This window comes from Antrostomus carolinensis, unplaced genomic scaffold (genome assembly GCF_000700745.2).
Source record: "Antrostomus carolinensis isolate BGI_N321 unplaced genomic scaffold, ASM70074v2 scaffold6099, whole genome shotgun sequence".
NCBI classification, from domain to species: domain Eukaryota; kingdom Metazoa; phylum Chordata; class Aves; order Caprimulgiformes; family Caprimulgidae; genus Antrostomus; species Antrostomus carolinensis.
In genome coordinates this window covers 101,816-119,156 of record NW_010339293.1, presented here as the reverse complement: position 1 = coordinate 119,156, position 17,341 = coordinate 101,816, and the positions used below count along the sequence as shown (strand labels likewise).

The 17,341-nt window shown below is 42.0% G+C and overlaps 1 protein-coding gene across 1 annotated transcript in view; it reads left to right on the top strand.

Moving 5' to 3' along the window:
* Positions 1 to 17,341, top strand: part of LOC104531017 (protein tyrosine phosphatase receptor type G) — a 197,527-nt gene that overhangs the window by 102,408 nt on the left and 77,778 nt on the right. Inside the window, exons 8-11 of the mRNA XM_029086950.1 lie at positions 10,607 to 10,791; positions 12,791 to 12,899; positions 14,627 to 14,676; positions 17,071 to 17,341. The exon at positions 17,071 to 17,341 is cut by the window's right edge and continues 534 nt beyond it. Coding sequence (XP_028942783.1) covers positions 10,607 to 10,791; positions 12,791 to 12,899; positions 14,627 to 14,676; positions 17,071 to 17,341 — 615 coding nt within the window. The remainder of the gene's footprint in view (positions 1 to 10,606; positions 10,792 to 12,790; positions 12,900 to 14,626; positions 14,677 to 17,070) is intronic.

The window sequence follows — 17,341 nt, the reverse complement described above, 5'->3', positions numbered from 1 at the left end:
AGGAATGTCTTTTCTCCCAGCTATCAAAGCTATCTCAGGTCACAGAACCATGGCCAGTAGCAAAACCTGCAGATACACTGGAGGAAACTGTTTCTCACTTCATGCCAGTCCTCTGAGTATTTCCTTAGGAAAGCCCTGGATGTGATAGCATTTGGAAAATGAAATGTTTTCTGGGAAAGGCTATCTTAGGTCAACCAAAACTGCCAGGGCATTTGGATCCAGTTTATTAGCCAATATGAATGTTACCAGCCTGTTGTTTTGCAGTTACTCTCCTTTCCCTCCTTTTTTTTTTTTTTTTTAATTTTAAAGAGACAATGAAGAGAGAGGCAGTGATTTCAATAATCAGAATACAAAGATGGTGAAAATATTTTAGCTAATTTGAAATAGTGTAGAGAGCTAATTTTTCACTTGGGAGTGAAAACTCCAGTTTTCCTTTTGTGTTAGTATTTAGCAAGAAGAGTTTTCTTTGGTTCCATTATCTCATTCCTTCCTCCTGTTGGCAAAAGCTGATTTAAAACAGTTCTCTTAAGGACTGCATGTATGCCTGGAATAAAAGCATATGCATAAGACCTTTGCTGAATCAGAGCCCATGAGCTGAGCTTAATTCTTAAGTTGACCCTTGAACTGTTTCAAGAAACCATACAGATCGTATTTAAATATTTTATTTCTGAAATATCCCATTCAGGGTAAATAGTGTTCAGCTATGTAGCTGTAGCAACTGGTGGATTGATAATAAACCATCATATATAACAACATTTTTTAAGAAAATGAAATTGTCAGAGATTGAAGATACACAGTGGATCATGCTGTTAAATCATGCAGATCATCAGGTCTGTAAAATTTAACAAGAGGGCTCAGTAGTGTTACAGTACTGATTCATGTAAAGTTTTGCAAAGTTAGAGTTTCTCTGTACAGACATTAAACTGGGAACATATTTGTAAAATATTCATCAGATACCATAGGTAGTGACAGTGGCAGTGTTTGGTATTTTGCACGTGACTATCTCTGTTAAAATTGCCTCTTTTCCTTTCTGGCTTGGCCTTTGTGGCTCAGGACTGTGTTACTCTGTCACATCACATATTGTACTCCTGCCTTTTCATGGGCTGCTTTCAAGCAGCGATGCCAGAGAGATTGCTAATTATTTATCGGTTTAATAGTGAACACTGCTCTTCAGGGACAAATAAACAGAATTCTTACATAAAAGTCCATCCAATTCAAGGACCTGACTCTGCATGTTCTTCACTACTTTCACATGTTGTCCCATCAAGCAGAGATGTATTTACAAAACATTACCTGTTTCAGTAAAGGTGTAGGGATGGAAGCTCAGGAGGAAAAGGTGTTTCATTTCCTTGTTTCAGGATGTAGCCCATGTGCAACAGTATTTGCCCATTTTATTTTGCTGCTGATTAGGACCATCAAATGTTTCTTTCTCTTGTTTTTTTAATGCTGAAAAAAACAAAAAACCCTTTAACCTTTCTGTCTCATTAAATGTGCTGCAAGCCTCACAACAGTTAAACAAGCATCCCATGTGTGGGGCTCTTGACATCAGAGTTTTCTTTCACAGATGCCTGATTACTTCCCCAAAGGTGTCTGATTACTCTTTGCTGGAGTCTCAAATGATGCTGTTTCCCATCAGTGGGAATTCACCTTAGAGTACCATCTTTAATTATGATCTTAGACTATGTTAAATAATGAACAGTCATAAATTCACTCTAGTAACACTTACTTAGCTTTGGACTCTAAATTAACATCTGGGACATTTCTGTAGTAGTGTACAGGCAATCGTTTAACTTACTGTTCTTTGTTAAGCAGTAGTGATACATTTTGGAAGTCCTTGTAACTTAAAGCGACTAAAATGTGGATGGAAGATACTTGGATTTTCCCTCCTGCCTGCTCTGCACTGGAGGCATGGCTCCAGCTATCAACATCCAGTCAACAGTACAGCACTGCTCAAGCAAAGCACTTCAGTTCACATTCACTATTTTGTGCCTCCTGACATCAGGGATGAAACTAAGGCCTTCTACAAAGGTCTTGCCTTTTCTGCATGGCGTGGCATCTTTGCGTTGGAGTGCGTCTCCGCTGCAGCAGCATCTGAAGTCTGACTTCTGGAGATTCGGTGCAGTGACATCATTTTGAGGCAGATAGTTTAGAGCATTGGCAGCAGTGTTTCTGAATGAGAACAAGTTATTTGTCTCATTTATAGCCTCTGTTATTACTCCCAGTAATTTGTTTTTGCTTTCTAAATGCCCATGTTTTATGAGACCTCTCTCAAAACAACTTTGCAGTGTCTTCATGCCCTCAGGTTCTCTCTGGGAGGCCAGAAAGAGTATTAGGCAGAAAAGTTCTACTCTTGCAGAATGACCTTTATGTGTTTTAGTCAAACCTAAATGATGACAAAATACTCTGTAGCAATAAGTGTAATCTATTCAAAACAACAATGTGGCAAATTAAATTTAAGATGATACAGTATTGAAATCTTATAATTAGCTTAGAATTCTTAAACCTAAATGATAACTATTTTCTTTAAATATCTTAGGGAAAACAAAAATAAGCAAGAACCTTTTTTAGTTAACTTTCAATATTTTTTCCATTACAGTTGGAAGGATCTGTTTCACAGGTTGATTTCTTCACATATTAACAACTCCTTCCCAGTTTCCTTGGATTTCTTCTGTGATTTAATTTTGTTATGAAGATTATCCTTTCCCAATTCCATTCCCTTTTCATGGACTGTGTACTGTAGTCAGGTCAGTGCCCTACTACAGTGTGCTGGTTCAGATGAACCTATGTACTGTTATTAGGGTTTCTGCTGGTGCAGCAGTCTGGCTCGGTGCAAAAGGTTGCACTTGAGGGTGGTAACACTGTGCTGTTAATTGCTTGCCCTGCATCTTTTTTGCACTGTAGACCTGCCCAGCTGCCACTATGCCTCAGCGCTCCAAGGAAATGTACTCACCTGTTGCTGCAAGAGTCTCTTTTGACGTGCACCTTGAGTATCTGCTGTAATTGCATTTTAGGCAGAAATCAGTGTGCTCCTTCTGCATATCTGATCCCTTCCACCTCATCCATGTCTTGCTCTGCAATGCTGGGTCCTCATGTGTGTGGTTGTGTTGGAGCATGTCATGCAAAAGCAGGAAAGGGCAGGCTGCTGCCTTCTGAAGAGTCTCAGATCAGTCAGGTGGAAGGCAAAGTGTTTCAGAAGAAAAAAAATTTGATCCATTTTGAGAGCAAATGAGGTACAAAATGGTGTGATACATAGACCTAGTATACATCTCATGCTTCCCCTTGCAGAGGTCCTGTTCTGCAGGCTTCTGTTTTCACCTGTAGTAACTTCCGTGTGGTTATAATGTGAGCAGCTCGGGTATCTATGCCTGAATGTAGTGGACAGCTTACCAGTAGATTTATTAATAAACAATAAGTAACTGCTTACACTTGTTTAGACATTATAAAGGGCCCAAAGCAAAAGAGCAAGAGGAATTCAGTGTGAAAGTTGTAAGTATGGCATCCCTGCCACTAAAGCTGGAAGAGCTGAGTCCTTGTAGGGGAGCTTGATGATTTATTCAATTGACACCTGCAGGGAATTCCTTTCTGCTCTGCCTACCTACTAGTCCAGCTGCTTGGCCCACAGAAGTACTGATTTTAATTTCAGTCTTGACAGTACTTTGGACCATGAATACCTGCAGCTCATCCCTTGTGTTGAAAAACGCCTCCAGAAGCTATGAATGGGAAGCTGCTTTCCCAGTCTGATTTGGGGCGTCCCTCAGGCACGTATTGGGATGCTCTACCTGTCCTGTTGGCTTGTTCTCCCTATGCTCCCTGGTCCAAGCAACCCTCACCAGGATATTGGAAAGGGATGCTTGGCTAGCATGGCAAATACATGTCCTTCTGGCAGGAAATCCTCCTTTCTCCCCTTGTTGATGCAGTATGTGCTCCTGAATGTGATTACACATGTTGCATCAGACAAGCTGTATAAATAAGGACACAGGTGTACATTTTAAACACAAATCACCCTCTGTGTGTGTGTGTGTGTGTGTGTGTATGTGCAATATAAACACAAAAGTTGTGGGGCAGATCCTTGGCAGACGTCAGCCCAGCATGGCATCTGATAGTGCAAGGCTGATCTGCACCCACTAAAGATTCAGGCCGCAGCTGTAAGAACAGTATTTATGAAATACATGAAATATTTGGGCTCAAACACAACGTAGTAAAACAAGGACTGTTGCTGTGATGCCATGGAAACTCAAATGCTACACAGAAAGCCATACAGGAATGAATCCAAATGCTGGTTGTGCATTCACCTTGGGAAATGGGCAGGCAGCAGAGGGGTAAAACCCAGCTTGCCCAGAGCCCCTCCATCAGAAGTGCCCCATGTGCCAGTTTGCTCATGAGGTTATTTCACAGGGCTCATAAAGCAAGTGTGGGGTCTGTCAATGTCCCTCACACCTTAAACAACCCTGTCTTGTTTGAAGCATTGTGAAAGGTAAGAGCAGGGAAGATAAATAGTCTGTCTCCTAGCTACATTCTGCCTGTGGATTGAAGTAGATCAACACAAATATTTGTGTGTACAGCGTGCTCTGGAGCCTGCAAATGCCTGCTGGCAAAGTGTAGGCAAAGGTAAAGGAAAAATGTGTGCTTCTCTTTAAAGCAATTATCCTTATATATTAATAATGTCATTTATAAGTAGTCTGAGAAGTTAACAACATATGCTAAAGCAAAGCAAAAAAATTGCAACCGTTTAGTAAAAGGAGAGGGGGGGGAATATTTTAAGTATGCCTTTTAGCACTTTTCTATGTATTAAAGCCTGTGTTGTCTCTGCATATGATCCTCGTAGTCTGTTTGTTATCCTTTGGGAGCACAGCCCTCGCTGAACTCCGAGATTGAATCCGACAGCCCAAAGAATGCTGCTGTTTGTTACAGATCCTGGAGTCTCTTCCCAGACATCTCTGTTGAGTCACGCCAATGCAAGGTGGCTGAATCTGGCACTGTATTGCTTCCCTTACTATGGTGCTGATGGCATGGCACTGAAAGCAAGTGTGAGTTTTCTCATTGTAGTATAGCTCGTATTTCTGCATTTCAGGACTTATTTGAAGTTTTGAGGGTCTAATAATGAGAAGGAACATATATATATATATATATGTGTGTGTGTGTGTGTGTGTATATATATAGTTGAAAGTATTTTTCTTCCCTTCTCTGTTGGTGGCATCACTTTTGTCTTGTCTGCAGTTGGGTTCCTGGGGGCTGCAGGGCTGAGTGAACTCGGTGCAGTATTTTGCTGATAGCACAGGCATCACTGACAGTTTTCAAGCTTCTCTGAAATCAGCTGGGAAACTTGTGGCTGAGTTACAGCAATGGCAGCAAATGGTCCATCTGTCCTGAAAAACTGGCTTTTCCAACTCCTTCCTAGTGCTGAGGTAGAGGGGAAAGAACTACCTTCTCTCTACCCAAAGAGCTTGACCACCAACTTGTTTGCCCTTACAGGGAAAAAAGTCCTGTATCTACATCTCTCTTACTGAGCATGTGGGAAGCAATGCCCCATCTACCATCCTCTGTGCTCCTTCTTCCTAAGAGAGAAACACCATTCCCTGCCAGCTATTCCATGCACACCCGGAGCAGGGGGGAAAAGAAGAAGTGAAGCCCCTCTCACCTTACAGCCAGGAGCTGCTGCCCAGAGCAAGGCCCCTTGTACCTGTATTTTAGCTTCCTCTGATCAGTCCTGATCCAGCAATGGTCCATGGACACAACCTGATGCCAGTGTTACCTCCCTCCATGTATTAATTGCCTCAGAAGATCCCTGCCCATCTCACCATGAGGGCTTCAGGATTTCACTGGCACATTGCTTTTCTGTGCTGAAAATTGTCAGGGTATCATCACACAACACGTGTCCCACAGTACCGAGGAGAGGAAAGGCGGTTTTACATCGCTGAGACAATGCAGCAGGAGGGAGAGTGTGGGATTTTCCAAAAGAGGGAATAGCACAGCTAGAAATAACTGCCTTTAAAGTGGTGACATTTTTATGCATAGAAGAGCTAACTTAGAACATTTTTTTAGAGGATTTTATAAATCCCTCTGAGCCCAGTGCCACTGGATTCATCATATGAGGCACCTGTTTTACAGGGAGAAAGTATACAAAAAAATAACCAAATATATGGTTATTATGCCCTCTCTTAACTTTCCCTAAATAGCTCTTTTTATAACCACAGGTAGCATATGCAAAAAGCATGATGAAAACCCAGAAAGTTTGTCTGGTTTTGCATTTCTGTCTTTGACAGAGAAATGTAGGCTGCTCTTAAAAAAAATCAAAACAAAATAAAAAGCTGTAATATTCTTATGTGCCCTTTCTGCATTCATGGGTGTATCTCAATATCAGTGGTTAATTTTTGTAAAACAATAAGCCCCTTTTTGTCTTTCAGCTCTCTGAAATGGAGCTGCCAGGAGCTTTTGGATTAAGCTTTATCAGGCTTCAGTTAGGAAAGCCTCGTGGAGGTTACGTAGCCAAATACAACATACAAATCAAATTATGGGAGAGATGAATGCAGAGTTGCTAAATTAATTTTGTTTGTTCCAGCCCATTGGAATGTTTTTAACATGAAGAAAATAATTCTCTGCTGTATGGCTGGCCTGGCCAGCACTTAGGACTGTATTAGCATGCTACATTTGTCTGCGAATGGCAAACAGGTTTTCTCCAGGCTTGAGTGAGCCCTGGAAGACAAGGCTAGCCAAGATGCTGGCTTGCCCCCTGCCTTCCCCGGTGGGCTGATCTGCAGAGAAAAGACTGTGTCGAGCTTCTAGACAGCCCTGCACATGGCCAACAGCTGGAAACGCCGGCTGAGGCTGCCCTGTGTCAGGTCAGAGGGCTTCCTCCAGATGCACCCGCGCAACCCTCCCTCCTCTGCAGGACTTTTCCATGAGACAGGAGACAGCTTGTTTGCTGGGTTCCCAGTTCAGACCTTCCCTGACAGGAGGATGAAGGATTTTTTTCACACCAAGAGGTCCAAGGAATCCCGTGCTGGGGGCATCGCTGCCTGCTGCGAGGCATGGCCCTGGTACTGTGAATGTGCTGGCCTGTTGAGTGCCTCCAGGTCCTGGCATGGGCAGTCTGCTAGCCAGGACATGGTGGCTTTGGTGTCCTGCAGGGCCAGTTCAGGTATCTCTGCCCAATATTGCCCTACACCACAGAAAGACATCCTGAAAGCCCCTTCAGTATTTTCATTATCCCTTAGGATCTGAATTTAAAAGAGAGCATTAGTAATACTTTTTATAAAAATAGCTGAGATGTGCTGTTTCAAAGTGAAATGATGCTGGTTGTTGGTTTCCGTTCTTTTTTTTTCTCAAGCAATCATGAATTCACAGGGGAGTTTTTTGCTTATTTAGCCTGCTTAAAAAAAAAAAAAAAAAAAAAAAAAAAAGAAAAATACTGTGTTTCTCTTTAGTGTGTCCTGATTCAATTCAGAGGAAGATGCAAACTTCTCCCTCCCTGTCCCAGCTTCTTTCTGCATTTCTATTTGTCCTTCAGCTGCATTTTGCAAAATCAGTAGAGGTTCTTTAGCATCTAAAAAAAGAAGAGTGACGAGCCTGTGATTCTTTTAATCTTCTTTTAAAAATACAAGGCACACAGAGTATTAAAAGGAAAATTAGATTTCTGGAAAATGCCAGTTGTTTTATAGATGGTCAAATCATTACACTTTTTTTTTCTTGCCTTTCAGACATTTGCTACATTATTATGTATCACTTTAATTAAATCATCAAATTGAATTATTGGATCAAGTGTTTTTTTATTCCATTGTGTCCTGAGCAGGTTTGGTTAAATTAATAAAACCATATGTTTCATTTTATAAAAAAGATTTCTTTTTTACCCATTCATAAGCTGTTTAAAAAAAAAATGTGGCTGAACAGAAGAGGTTGGTTATTACTTAATTACAACAGGTACTGCTATGTGCCTTGGAGTTATTGGAGCAAAGTCATACTAAGTATGAAAATTTTGTAATATTTACTGTGAAACATCAGTATTGTAAATTCAGTCTCCTTTTTGCATGCTTTGAATGCAGTTTGTCCCAGTCAAAACTTGTCTCAGTGAAGTCATTGGAGTCACGCAGCTGCTGAAAAGTGCTTGTGTCCTTCTTAGATCAGGGTGCAGGGGAGGGAGGTTCTCCTGAGTTTGAGCTTGTGAGTCTCCTGTTTACCCTTGGGAAATACCTGCTGCTTTCCTCTGGTTGACACAAGCTATTCTGAGTGGCATTGAAGCTGGCAGCAAAGAATGGCATGAAATAGAGGATGTGACAGTCCCCTGTCCCTAGAATGGCTTGGGGTCCTTGTCTGAAAAACAGCTGACTAGCCATGGTTCAGAAGGGTACTGCAATTAAGGTAGATCTCTTGTCTTTCATGAAGGTTACCTAGTTGAATTATTTCTAAAACAATTTGATGCATGATTACTTTAAATATATAAATCTCTGCATGTCCTCCTGAAGGAGGAGGACTGGGTAGGACTTTTAGGTCTGGGTAGTCCTTCACCCTGGGCTCCCATCTCTGATAGGATTTGATTAGGTGGAGCAGTAAAGGCTGGCCTGGCATTTTGAAGTGTAATTCTGTGATGACAAAGGGTTTCAAAGGGGGGCAGTTATGATTTATTGGTGCAGTTATCAATAAACAGTGATGTCAGTGAGAATTGATCTGACTATCTCAGCGGAAAGAGGTGAGCGTGGAGAGGCATACCAAGGATCGTGAAGCTCTGTAAATACAACAGCAACTGCTTTCAGCTGTGCCCTCTTGGCTGGCTCCTGGCCACCTTCATCCCATACTCTGCGGGCTCCTCACAGAGACCAGGAGAGACCAGGAGGGAAGGGGTCTGCAGGCAGTAGACCAAGATCTTGCTTCTAGCTTTGTGGTATTGTCCACAGAATGCCATTTTGGTCCCTTCCACTCAGCATGAATAGAAGCTCTTACTTGTTTTGTCAAGAAACAAGTGATTTGAGGTATTGCAGGGTTTGTTTGCTTTGCTGGATCATCCTTCTGGGTTGAGCAGAGGATCTGCTGCGAAACTGCAAGATTTTCACCACTCATGGCAGGAGTAAACACCAAAGGTCTTTCCTGCCCAAGCCTATTTCTGCAATAATATGTTCCCTTGTTCAGGCTAGCTACAAAATATGAGTTATAACTGCACAAATGCATTTGACAGGTATTTTTCTATTGTACTGGTAATATTGGTGTTTACAGCATTTAATCATTTTTATTTAGGAACTGTAGCTATTTCAGTAATGTAACAGCAGAGCTACATGACCAACCTGCATGTCCAGGCATAGGAATAGACGTTTCTCCCCTTCAGTGCTGCCAGGACTCTTTAGAAGTGAAATAACGGCCAAATATACACGCAGTCACATACCTGCAGAGCGCAAACAAGCTGAATGTGTTGGCTTTAAACGGAAAAGTCGTATTGGGAAAAATAATTCTGCAAACAGTGTCAGCATGATGCTCTGGGTGACACTTTGACTTTCGCTGGCAGAAGAGACCAGCTCCTTTGCCACGGCACATGTGTTTAGGTATCATTGCAAGTGATTTTTCTTGGTTCAGAGTTTATATTGGGAAAGAGAATGTGAGAATCTGTCCTGAATTGTGTATTCTAAACGTGATTTTTTTTAAAGCTTGGAAAAAAATCTAAACTCTTTATAGCTGGGAAGTGTGTGATGGTCTTTTTCAGTAGCATATGAGTGCCATCTAGTGTTCTTCATTCGTACCTCGACCTTTACATTTCAATGGCTTGAAAAGTGTTTTTCTCCAGCGGCTTTGAGTGGGCTGGGTGCACCCCACTCCTCCTGAAGTGTACAGGTTGGGTTTGCCCAGCCTGGGCTTGGTCTTCCCTGGAGAAGTTTGGGTTTTGGTGTCTGCAGTAAGCAGAAGCCATGTTTCCCCACTGATTAAGCTGTTCCTATGCTGATGTCCCTGGTGACTTAAGCTTCAGTAAGAAGTAACTTGTGCCTCCCCGCTGCAGGCAGGGTTGGAAGGCACAGCTTTCAGAAGCTGGCTGGAGAGTTCCTCTGCCTGTTAGGAGGAGATGGCCAAGGGCCATCAAGTTCCACTCTTCCTTGTGCTGGTGATACCTTACTGACAAACAGTTGAGAATCTGCGAAGGAAAATATATAGAAAGTTTTCTGCTCATGTACTAGGTTAAGAGGAAAATACTTACAGACCCAGTAATGTTACATTTTCAGAGGTTCAAACTATTTCCAGGGCCTGCAGAGTATTTACCCCCTTCATACAGCAGGAGACTGTGGGCCAGGGAAGCTGGGGCTCAGGTTGATTGGACTTCTTAATATTCCAGTGCAGAGCTCTTAAGTGACTAAGTTAAAGTGTGTGTGCAAATGTCAGGACTGAAAACAAGTTGAGAACTAAGCAACTTGCCTGCAGAGAATGGATTCTCTCGCTCCCTTTACTCTGGAGAGCAGAAAGCAGCTGCAGGTGGTATTAAATCCCATTGGTCTCAGTGAATTGCAGTCTAAGCTATTACTGTAGGCAAGGGCATTAAAGAAAAAAACCTGGCTCTTAGTGAGACACAGTTCTTCCTGTTTGTTTTCTCTCAGTTATTTAGGAGAGCTTAATGTTTTTTCCTTCTGTTTTTCAGCTTGCAGCACTCCCCCAGTCAACATGAAAGTGCAGCCTGTGAACAGGACGGCATTACTTGTAACCTGGAACCAACCAGAAACCATCTACCACCCTCCGATCATGAACTACATGATCTCATATAGCTGGACTAAAAATGAAGATGAAAAGGAGAAGACTTTCACCAAGGACAGTGATAAGGACCTGGTAAAACTACAGCATCAACCCCAGACATATGTGTCAAGCTACTCTTATATTGTTATTTTCTCAGTAGAAGGATATAGAGGAAGAAAGCAGTTGTTACCTTATAGAGAGGCTAGTGTTTGACTCTCAATGAATTGCTATTAAAATGGTCAGTGTTAGTTGAACGTTGCCCATCAGACTACCCAAAACACTGGAGTGTTATAGTTTATGTGAGTGCATAAAGAACAAAGTCTGCAGACGGTTTTTCATATACTGGTGCTGAGAAGCAGCTGGCTCGGGAAATAGTTAGGCTCTGAATACCTTTTGGCTTGTGTTCAGTTCACAGATTTTCACATTAAAAGTCCGATCCCCCAAAATCTGTTCCTGGGCTCAGCTTTTCACTCTGCATAGTCCCTTGCAGACTTTGGAGCAGTTCCTGATCAGTAAGTGCTGCCGGCAGTAGGAGTTGCATGGTCAGGGCTAGAAGATTATTGCATTGGCCCTGTACAAGCACTCCCTACATCTGGCAGGGGGAGAAAAAGAGGGAAGAGTAAGACAGTTCCAGCACAGATGGAAACACCGGTCTGTCTCCTCCATTTAGGATTTTATCTGCTTGTCATTCTTGTCTAAGTGGAAGCAAGTATTGTACTCATCTTTAACATTCTCCGCATATAAAATCAAAGTGACATATTCAGGTTTGAAAGGCCTCCATTTATTGTTAATCAAAGAAAGCCTCTAGAATAATGAAATCAGTAATTGTATATGCACATGAAAAATGCAGCAGCACAGAGTGTTATTCCTAATGACTGTTACTGTATTTTTTTTTCAAATACGCAATCCTCTGGGCCCATTCAATCAGTTATACAATAATACTGCTCTTATTCCCTTAGACGAAGATTCTTTTACTTCATTTCCATTTATATTTTCAATTTCCCCACTAGACATTGTTATCTGGGTCACATTAGGGAATGATGTGCCTCACAAAATCAGAAAGGAATGTATTGAAAGGCACCCAAGGTTATGATATATTGTAACCTCTCTCTTGTCATAACTTAAGGGAGATTTTTTTTTAATCAGGTATAAGGAGGAGAGCCTTAATCAGCAAAAATGAGGTGGGCATATTGAAAGCAAACTGTTTTATGTAAAAGAAATAATTAAAAGTGCAGGGAATATGATGGAGTGATAGCTTGGAAATAAATTGCAGTGAGACCCTGTGCTGTGCAGCAGAACTTGGAGGTTAAGAAAGCAGTGACAGCTTAGTCTATTTTAGGGGCAAAAGAAAAACGGAACTCTTTTTTCAGGGGAAAGTGCAATTTGCTTTCAGTGCTCTGGCAGAAGCAGCTGGGCTGTCCCATCTTGAAACAGAGCTAGGCAGTGTTCTGCTACAGAGATCACTGGTATTTCAAGTGACCCACACAGCTACTGCTGCTGTCTGCTGCAAGACATGAACTTAGGTGATCATGGACTAAGGCAACAAAAAAGAGGAGCTGGGAGGCAGCAAGACAGTGTCTCAGGTGTAGAAGTACGCAGGAACATCCCAGCCCAGGGTTCCCAGTCATCATATTGCCCAGGCCACCAGCATCAAATTGCCGTAGCCAATTTGTTGCAAAGTAAGTAGTCATTTTGAACATACAGTGAATTTTCTAGGCTTATCCCAGATTTGGGACTTGGATATCCACCTATAAAAATCTGTGAGGCCAAATGATTTGGTTTATATGTTTTTCTGAAGAGAGCAGAGACTTTCAGGCATGAAAACTGTTGTGAGAGGAGATGTGGGACATGTTAATTTCTTTCTCACGGGCAGAGTCGGCAGACTCTGGGTGCATCACTTTTATCCCAGGGAAGTCCTTTGACCTTGACCTTGATCTCTTCCAGGTGACCAGTGAATATTTCTGTTTAGAAATAACTTTGTCTTATATGGCAGAAATGTCCTGTGTTAGCGCAATGCTTTATATTTTTCAAACTGATCGTGGACAGTACTGTGGGGGTGAAAAACTGAATAATATCTATTTTTTTTAAACAGAAGGCCATCATTAGCCATGTCTCACCTGACATCCTTTATCTGTTCAGAGTTCAAGCAGTTTGCCGAAATGAAATGCGTAGTGACTTTAGCCAGACTATGCTCTTTCAAGGTAAAAAACCCACATACATATTTTACGTTATGAGTCTTTGTGTGTTTAACATTTTCTTTACAGAGTGCAATTACCGTGTGGAATGGTTTCAGAAAATATTTGAATGCGTGTAGACAATGCTGATTTCAGATTGTGGCCAGTGACTTTTACCAGAGCCCTATTTCTAGTGATGGGAGTTTGCCTACCCCTCTCTGCTGGCAGTGTTCATCAGATTTTAGGAAAATTCAGAGCTTTTCTTGGTACTAGTTTTCTAAAACAAATTCATCAGAGACTGCTTATGCATCAGAGGCACAGCTGTAGCAGAATGTGAGTCTGATCAGTGTCTGTTTTTTTGCAAAGTAGAAAGGAGATCAGTTCTACCTTGACAACCACATGTGGAGATGTTCAGGTTTTACCATGCACACAACCTCAGTGATTTCCAAAACATACATATTTAAATGCAACCTGAAGAATTGGATACTAAGCTGTCCTTTGTTATGGATTTCCTTTTAAGTTTATTGGAGAAATCTGGTAAAGCTGATATTTGGTAGAAGAACTTGATGCTTTTTGAGTTTTTTAGGAGCTGAAGTTTTGCTACTTCTTAGGAATTTACTATTACCTTTTTTTTTATTAAGTAGAGCAAAAATCACTTCTGCTGAGAACACTCTCTCCCACTCCAGTTTATAGATATATAAACCTTGGAATGGGTAATGGAAAAGCAAAACAAGCAGAGAGTTAAAAATTGAAATCCTTAAGGTGGAGCAAAGAGTTCAGTCACTGGGTCTGATGCTGTGTATGGAACAAAAATAGGAGAGGCATTTTTAAGTGTTGTTTTTGGAGAATGTGGAGATTTTAGTCCTACTCTGTTAGCACTTAGCATCTGAAGGATATCAAACTGTGGACACAATTTAGTACCGTTCTAGTGTCATGCCACAGTGTTAGCAGCATTGCAGGGAGAGCAGGGATCAGAGAAGATAGTCCAACCAAGATCTCACGTGCGGCCCTCAGAATAGTGTTTTGGACTTCACTTTAAGTGCCAGACAGAAGTTAGAAACTTGTTTATTAGGGATTATGGTCTCTTTCAGCAGATAATAGAATGGAAAAAATATTTTAAATTTGACCATGATATCTGTTTAATTACAGTTAAGAGTAAATCATTGTCGACAGTTTTGCCAGATACTCTTTGGGTACTCTAGCCCAGTGTTCAAAACAGTGGAAGTGATACACGCGTCTGCAACAGGAGTAGATGTTGTATTTCCTTCTGTGCCTCCCCAAAAAGGAGCTGGTCTTCTAATCTTTGGCTGTACCCAAGATCTAACCTAGAAAACTAATCCACTTGAGCTTTCAAAACATTCTTCAGAGGCTGATTATAGTAGTAGTTGAGATAAATAACAATGAATTATGATAATATTACCATAAGGGCAGAAAACACTATTATCATCAGCTGCTCTTGCTACCCGTATCAGTAAGTCAGGACTTTTCATCCACCTTGGCTTTGAAGGAGAGCCTGTGTTTTCTGACAGTGCACTTAAACCAGCATTGCCAGGCCTGAGTAGTTAAAGACAAATGAATCTGTCTTTAGACACAAGTACAAGGTAAGGTGAGTAATACCAAACGAGCTGAGCTGCTTTTACTCCAAACTGAGACCTGCGTACCTCTTTTGTAGTAGGAATGTTCAGCAGATGTTTAGCAATTTTACCAGTGCCTCCTCTCCCAGTCTTCTGACACGCTGTTCTTTTGTTTCTCAGCTAACACTACTCGAATTTTCGAGGGGACCAGAATTGTGAAAACAGGAGTGGTAAGTCGTGGCCATAAATCGCTGTGGCGTGTGGCTGGGCAGCGGTCATTTGGGGTGACAGTCCCACCAGGTGGCAGCACGATGTTGTAAATCTGCGGCAGAACCAGGCTCTCCTGGGGAGGTGGTTGTTCAGACCTGCCAGAAAAGGTTTTTTAACATACCAAAAATTTTGGAAAGGGTTTAATTTTTTTAGCTTCATACTCTGAGAGGCTTTGACCACTGGAGAATCAAGCGTTAAAAAAAATCTTCCCACTCATTAAAAAATCTTCAACTCATTTAGAGGGGATTTGTAATCTTAATGATGACTATGGAAATAAATTTAATTTCTTTTCTTAACTGTATGAGCAGAAGTATATACAACAGGAGTAAGGCTTCACGCACAGTGCCTTTGCTCTTCTGGTGCTTTAAGGTTACCTGCTGCTGTGTGAATAAAGCCTTAACAAGATCTTTGTTTTAATTTTAATCAGGTGAGACTGTAATGAGTCACTGAAGCTGACTTTTCTATTCCAGAATCAGAAATGTTGATACATTTACAGTAAAACTGGAATGCACTGTTTCAGTTTTGAAAACACCTTATTAGATTATTTAACATGAACTATCCATAACCTAAATTTCTTGGCATTTGGTATGCTGAATTGTTCAGTCAAATTTATGGACTGAATTCATACTGTTGAATTTTCTCTAAGTACATTGCTTCTGGTTTTATTCTGTTCCAGTTTTATATACTCCCTAGTAAGCAAATAACACATACAAAGCTTGAATTTGAATGATTAATGTTTGTTTAATGATGTATAGAGGTATTCTAGACATATAAAATCTGCTGTCAAATTTTAATACTCATTCCAGCTTTGAGACTGTACATGCCAGAGAAAAGCAAATCTCACAGTGCCTTAGGGATTCACACTGATAAGTATCCAAAAGTTTAGATGCTTATTTAAAGTTTTGGCTTGAAATCTCTAAAGCACAGGTTTTCTTCTGAGATCTCAGGTTCTCTGTGATTGCAGCTGGTCAAAAATAACATGTGAAAGCAGCCTTCCTTGGTTTGCTGCAGCATTTCAGCTACACAGCCTGACTATAACTGGATATTGCAAAGAGATACAGAAATACTGTTAAGTTACAAATTTCAGTTCCAGAAATAAACATTTTACAGTTTTGTTCAAGGTTCAGTAGCACCTGTTCAACCCTTATTTGTCCTCATCTGATATGTACCTTTCCAGCTAATGCTCCTCTTGCTAATTAATTCATTAACATGAGACATTTTTCAGTAAGTCAGAGACCATGGTCACATTGTCCGGGCAGAACTACTGACCCCGGCTCTTCCACAGAAGTACTCCTTTATCCTTAGCCAACTCACTTAACTTTGGCATCTTTTTCCACATGTAATTTAGGAAGGTTAATTACTTGTCTAATTCTTTATATATACTAAGGGTTTTTCTTTCCAGTAGAGCATACACACATGTGCACAGAGCCCCACCTGTGAGTATGCATGCACTGAGTTGACCTTGTTAGAATAACAGTGGCAGGTTGCAGAGGATGCAAAGTCCATGAACCACGATTCATTCCCTGCTTCCTCTCAGCTCCCTGAGGGAAGTGGCTCTGGGTCACTGGTGGTGGCTGGGGACAAGTACGGGGAAAGCCAAGTTGATACATGGGTGCTACAGCCTGGAGGTGCTGATAGAGGTCCTGGTGACTTGCCCAAGGGCTCCTGATGCCCTCCAAGTCCTTCATAAGTGCCCAACTGCCTGTGCTGCAGGTCTTTTCTAATGAGAGTAATGCCTCACTGCAGTACCAGTCCTTGGGAGAATAATGGGTAAATTAAGGAAATAAAAATAGTACCATTTGAGGCCCTCACAATGCGTGTGGGAAGACCCAAAGTTCCCTGTCAGAGCAGACCCACCAGCTGCGGATGCACACGTGGGCAGCACAGCCCTTATTTTGGGACAGCCCTTATGCAACGCTTATTTTTAAACTTCTGTATTCTGAGGATTAAAGCAGTGTGAGGAATGCAGCTAAACTCATTAAACTCCTTTACATCCTGCTCATCCCCGAGAGGAAACATTACTCACAACTTGCTGGTGACATGGGTGGAGAGGGTCTCACTGTAAAATAAAGATAAGGATAAAGACGTTTTTGATGAACAGCGATTGGAAGCAGCGAATGCAGGGAGGTTTCCTCATCATTTGCCATGTAGCTCTGTGGCATGTCCCATTCCCGGCTCAGCCCTGTGTTCAGCTGGTGTAAGTCTCTCATTTTAAGAGAATAGCAACCAGAATGTCATGTGTGTGGAAAGGGAGGGAAAAGCAAAAGAAAAATAACCCCGTGTAGCATGTCAGGGCTCCTGCTGATGCTCTCTGCTGTGTTTTCTTCCCCTCTGCTGCCGGTGACCTCCTCAAGCCCACGGCCTCTCCTGCCTCCTCAGCTGACATGGCTCCCATCAGCTCCGGCTCCTCTACCTGGACCTCCTCAGGGCTCCCCTTCTCCTTCGTGTCCATGGCCACAGGAATGGGGCCTTCCTCCAGCGGCAGCCAGGCCACCATGGCCTCAGTGGTGACCAGCACCTTGCTGGCAGGGCTGGGCTTCAGTGGTGGTGGCATCTCCTCCTCCCCCAGCAGCATGTGGCCCACCCGGCTCCCCGCGGCAGCTGCCCCCAGCAAGCAGGCAGGAC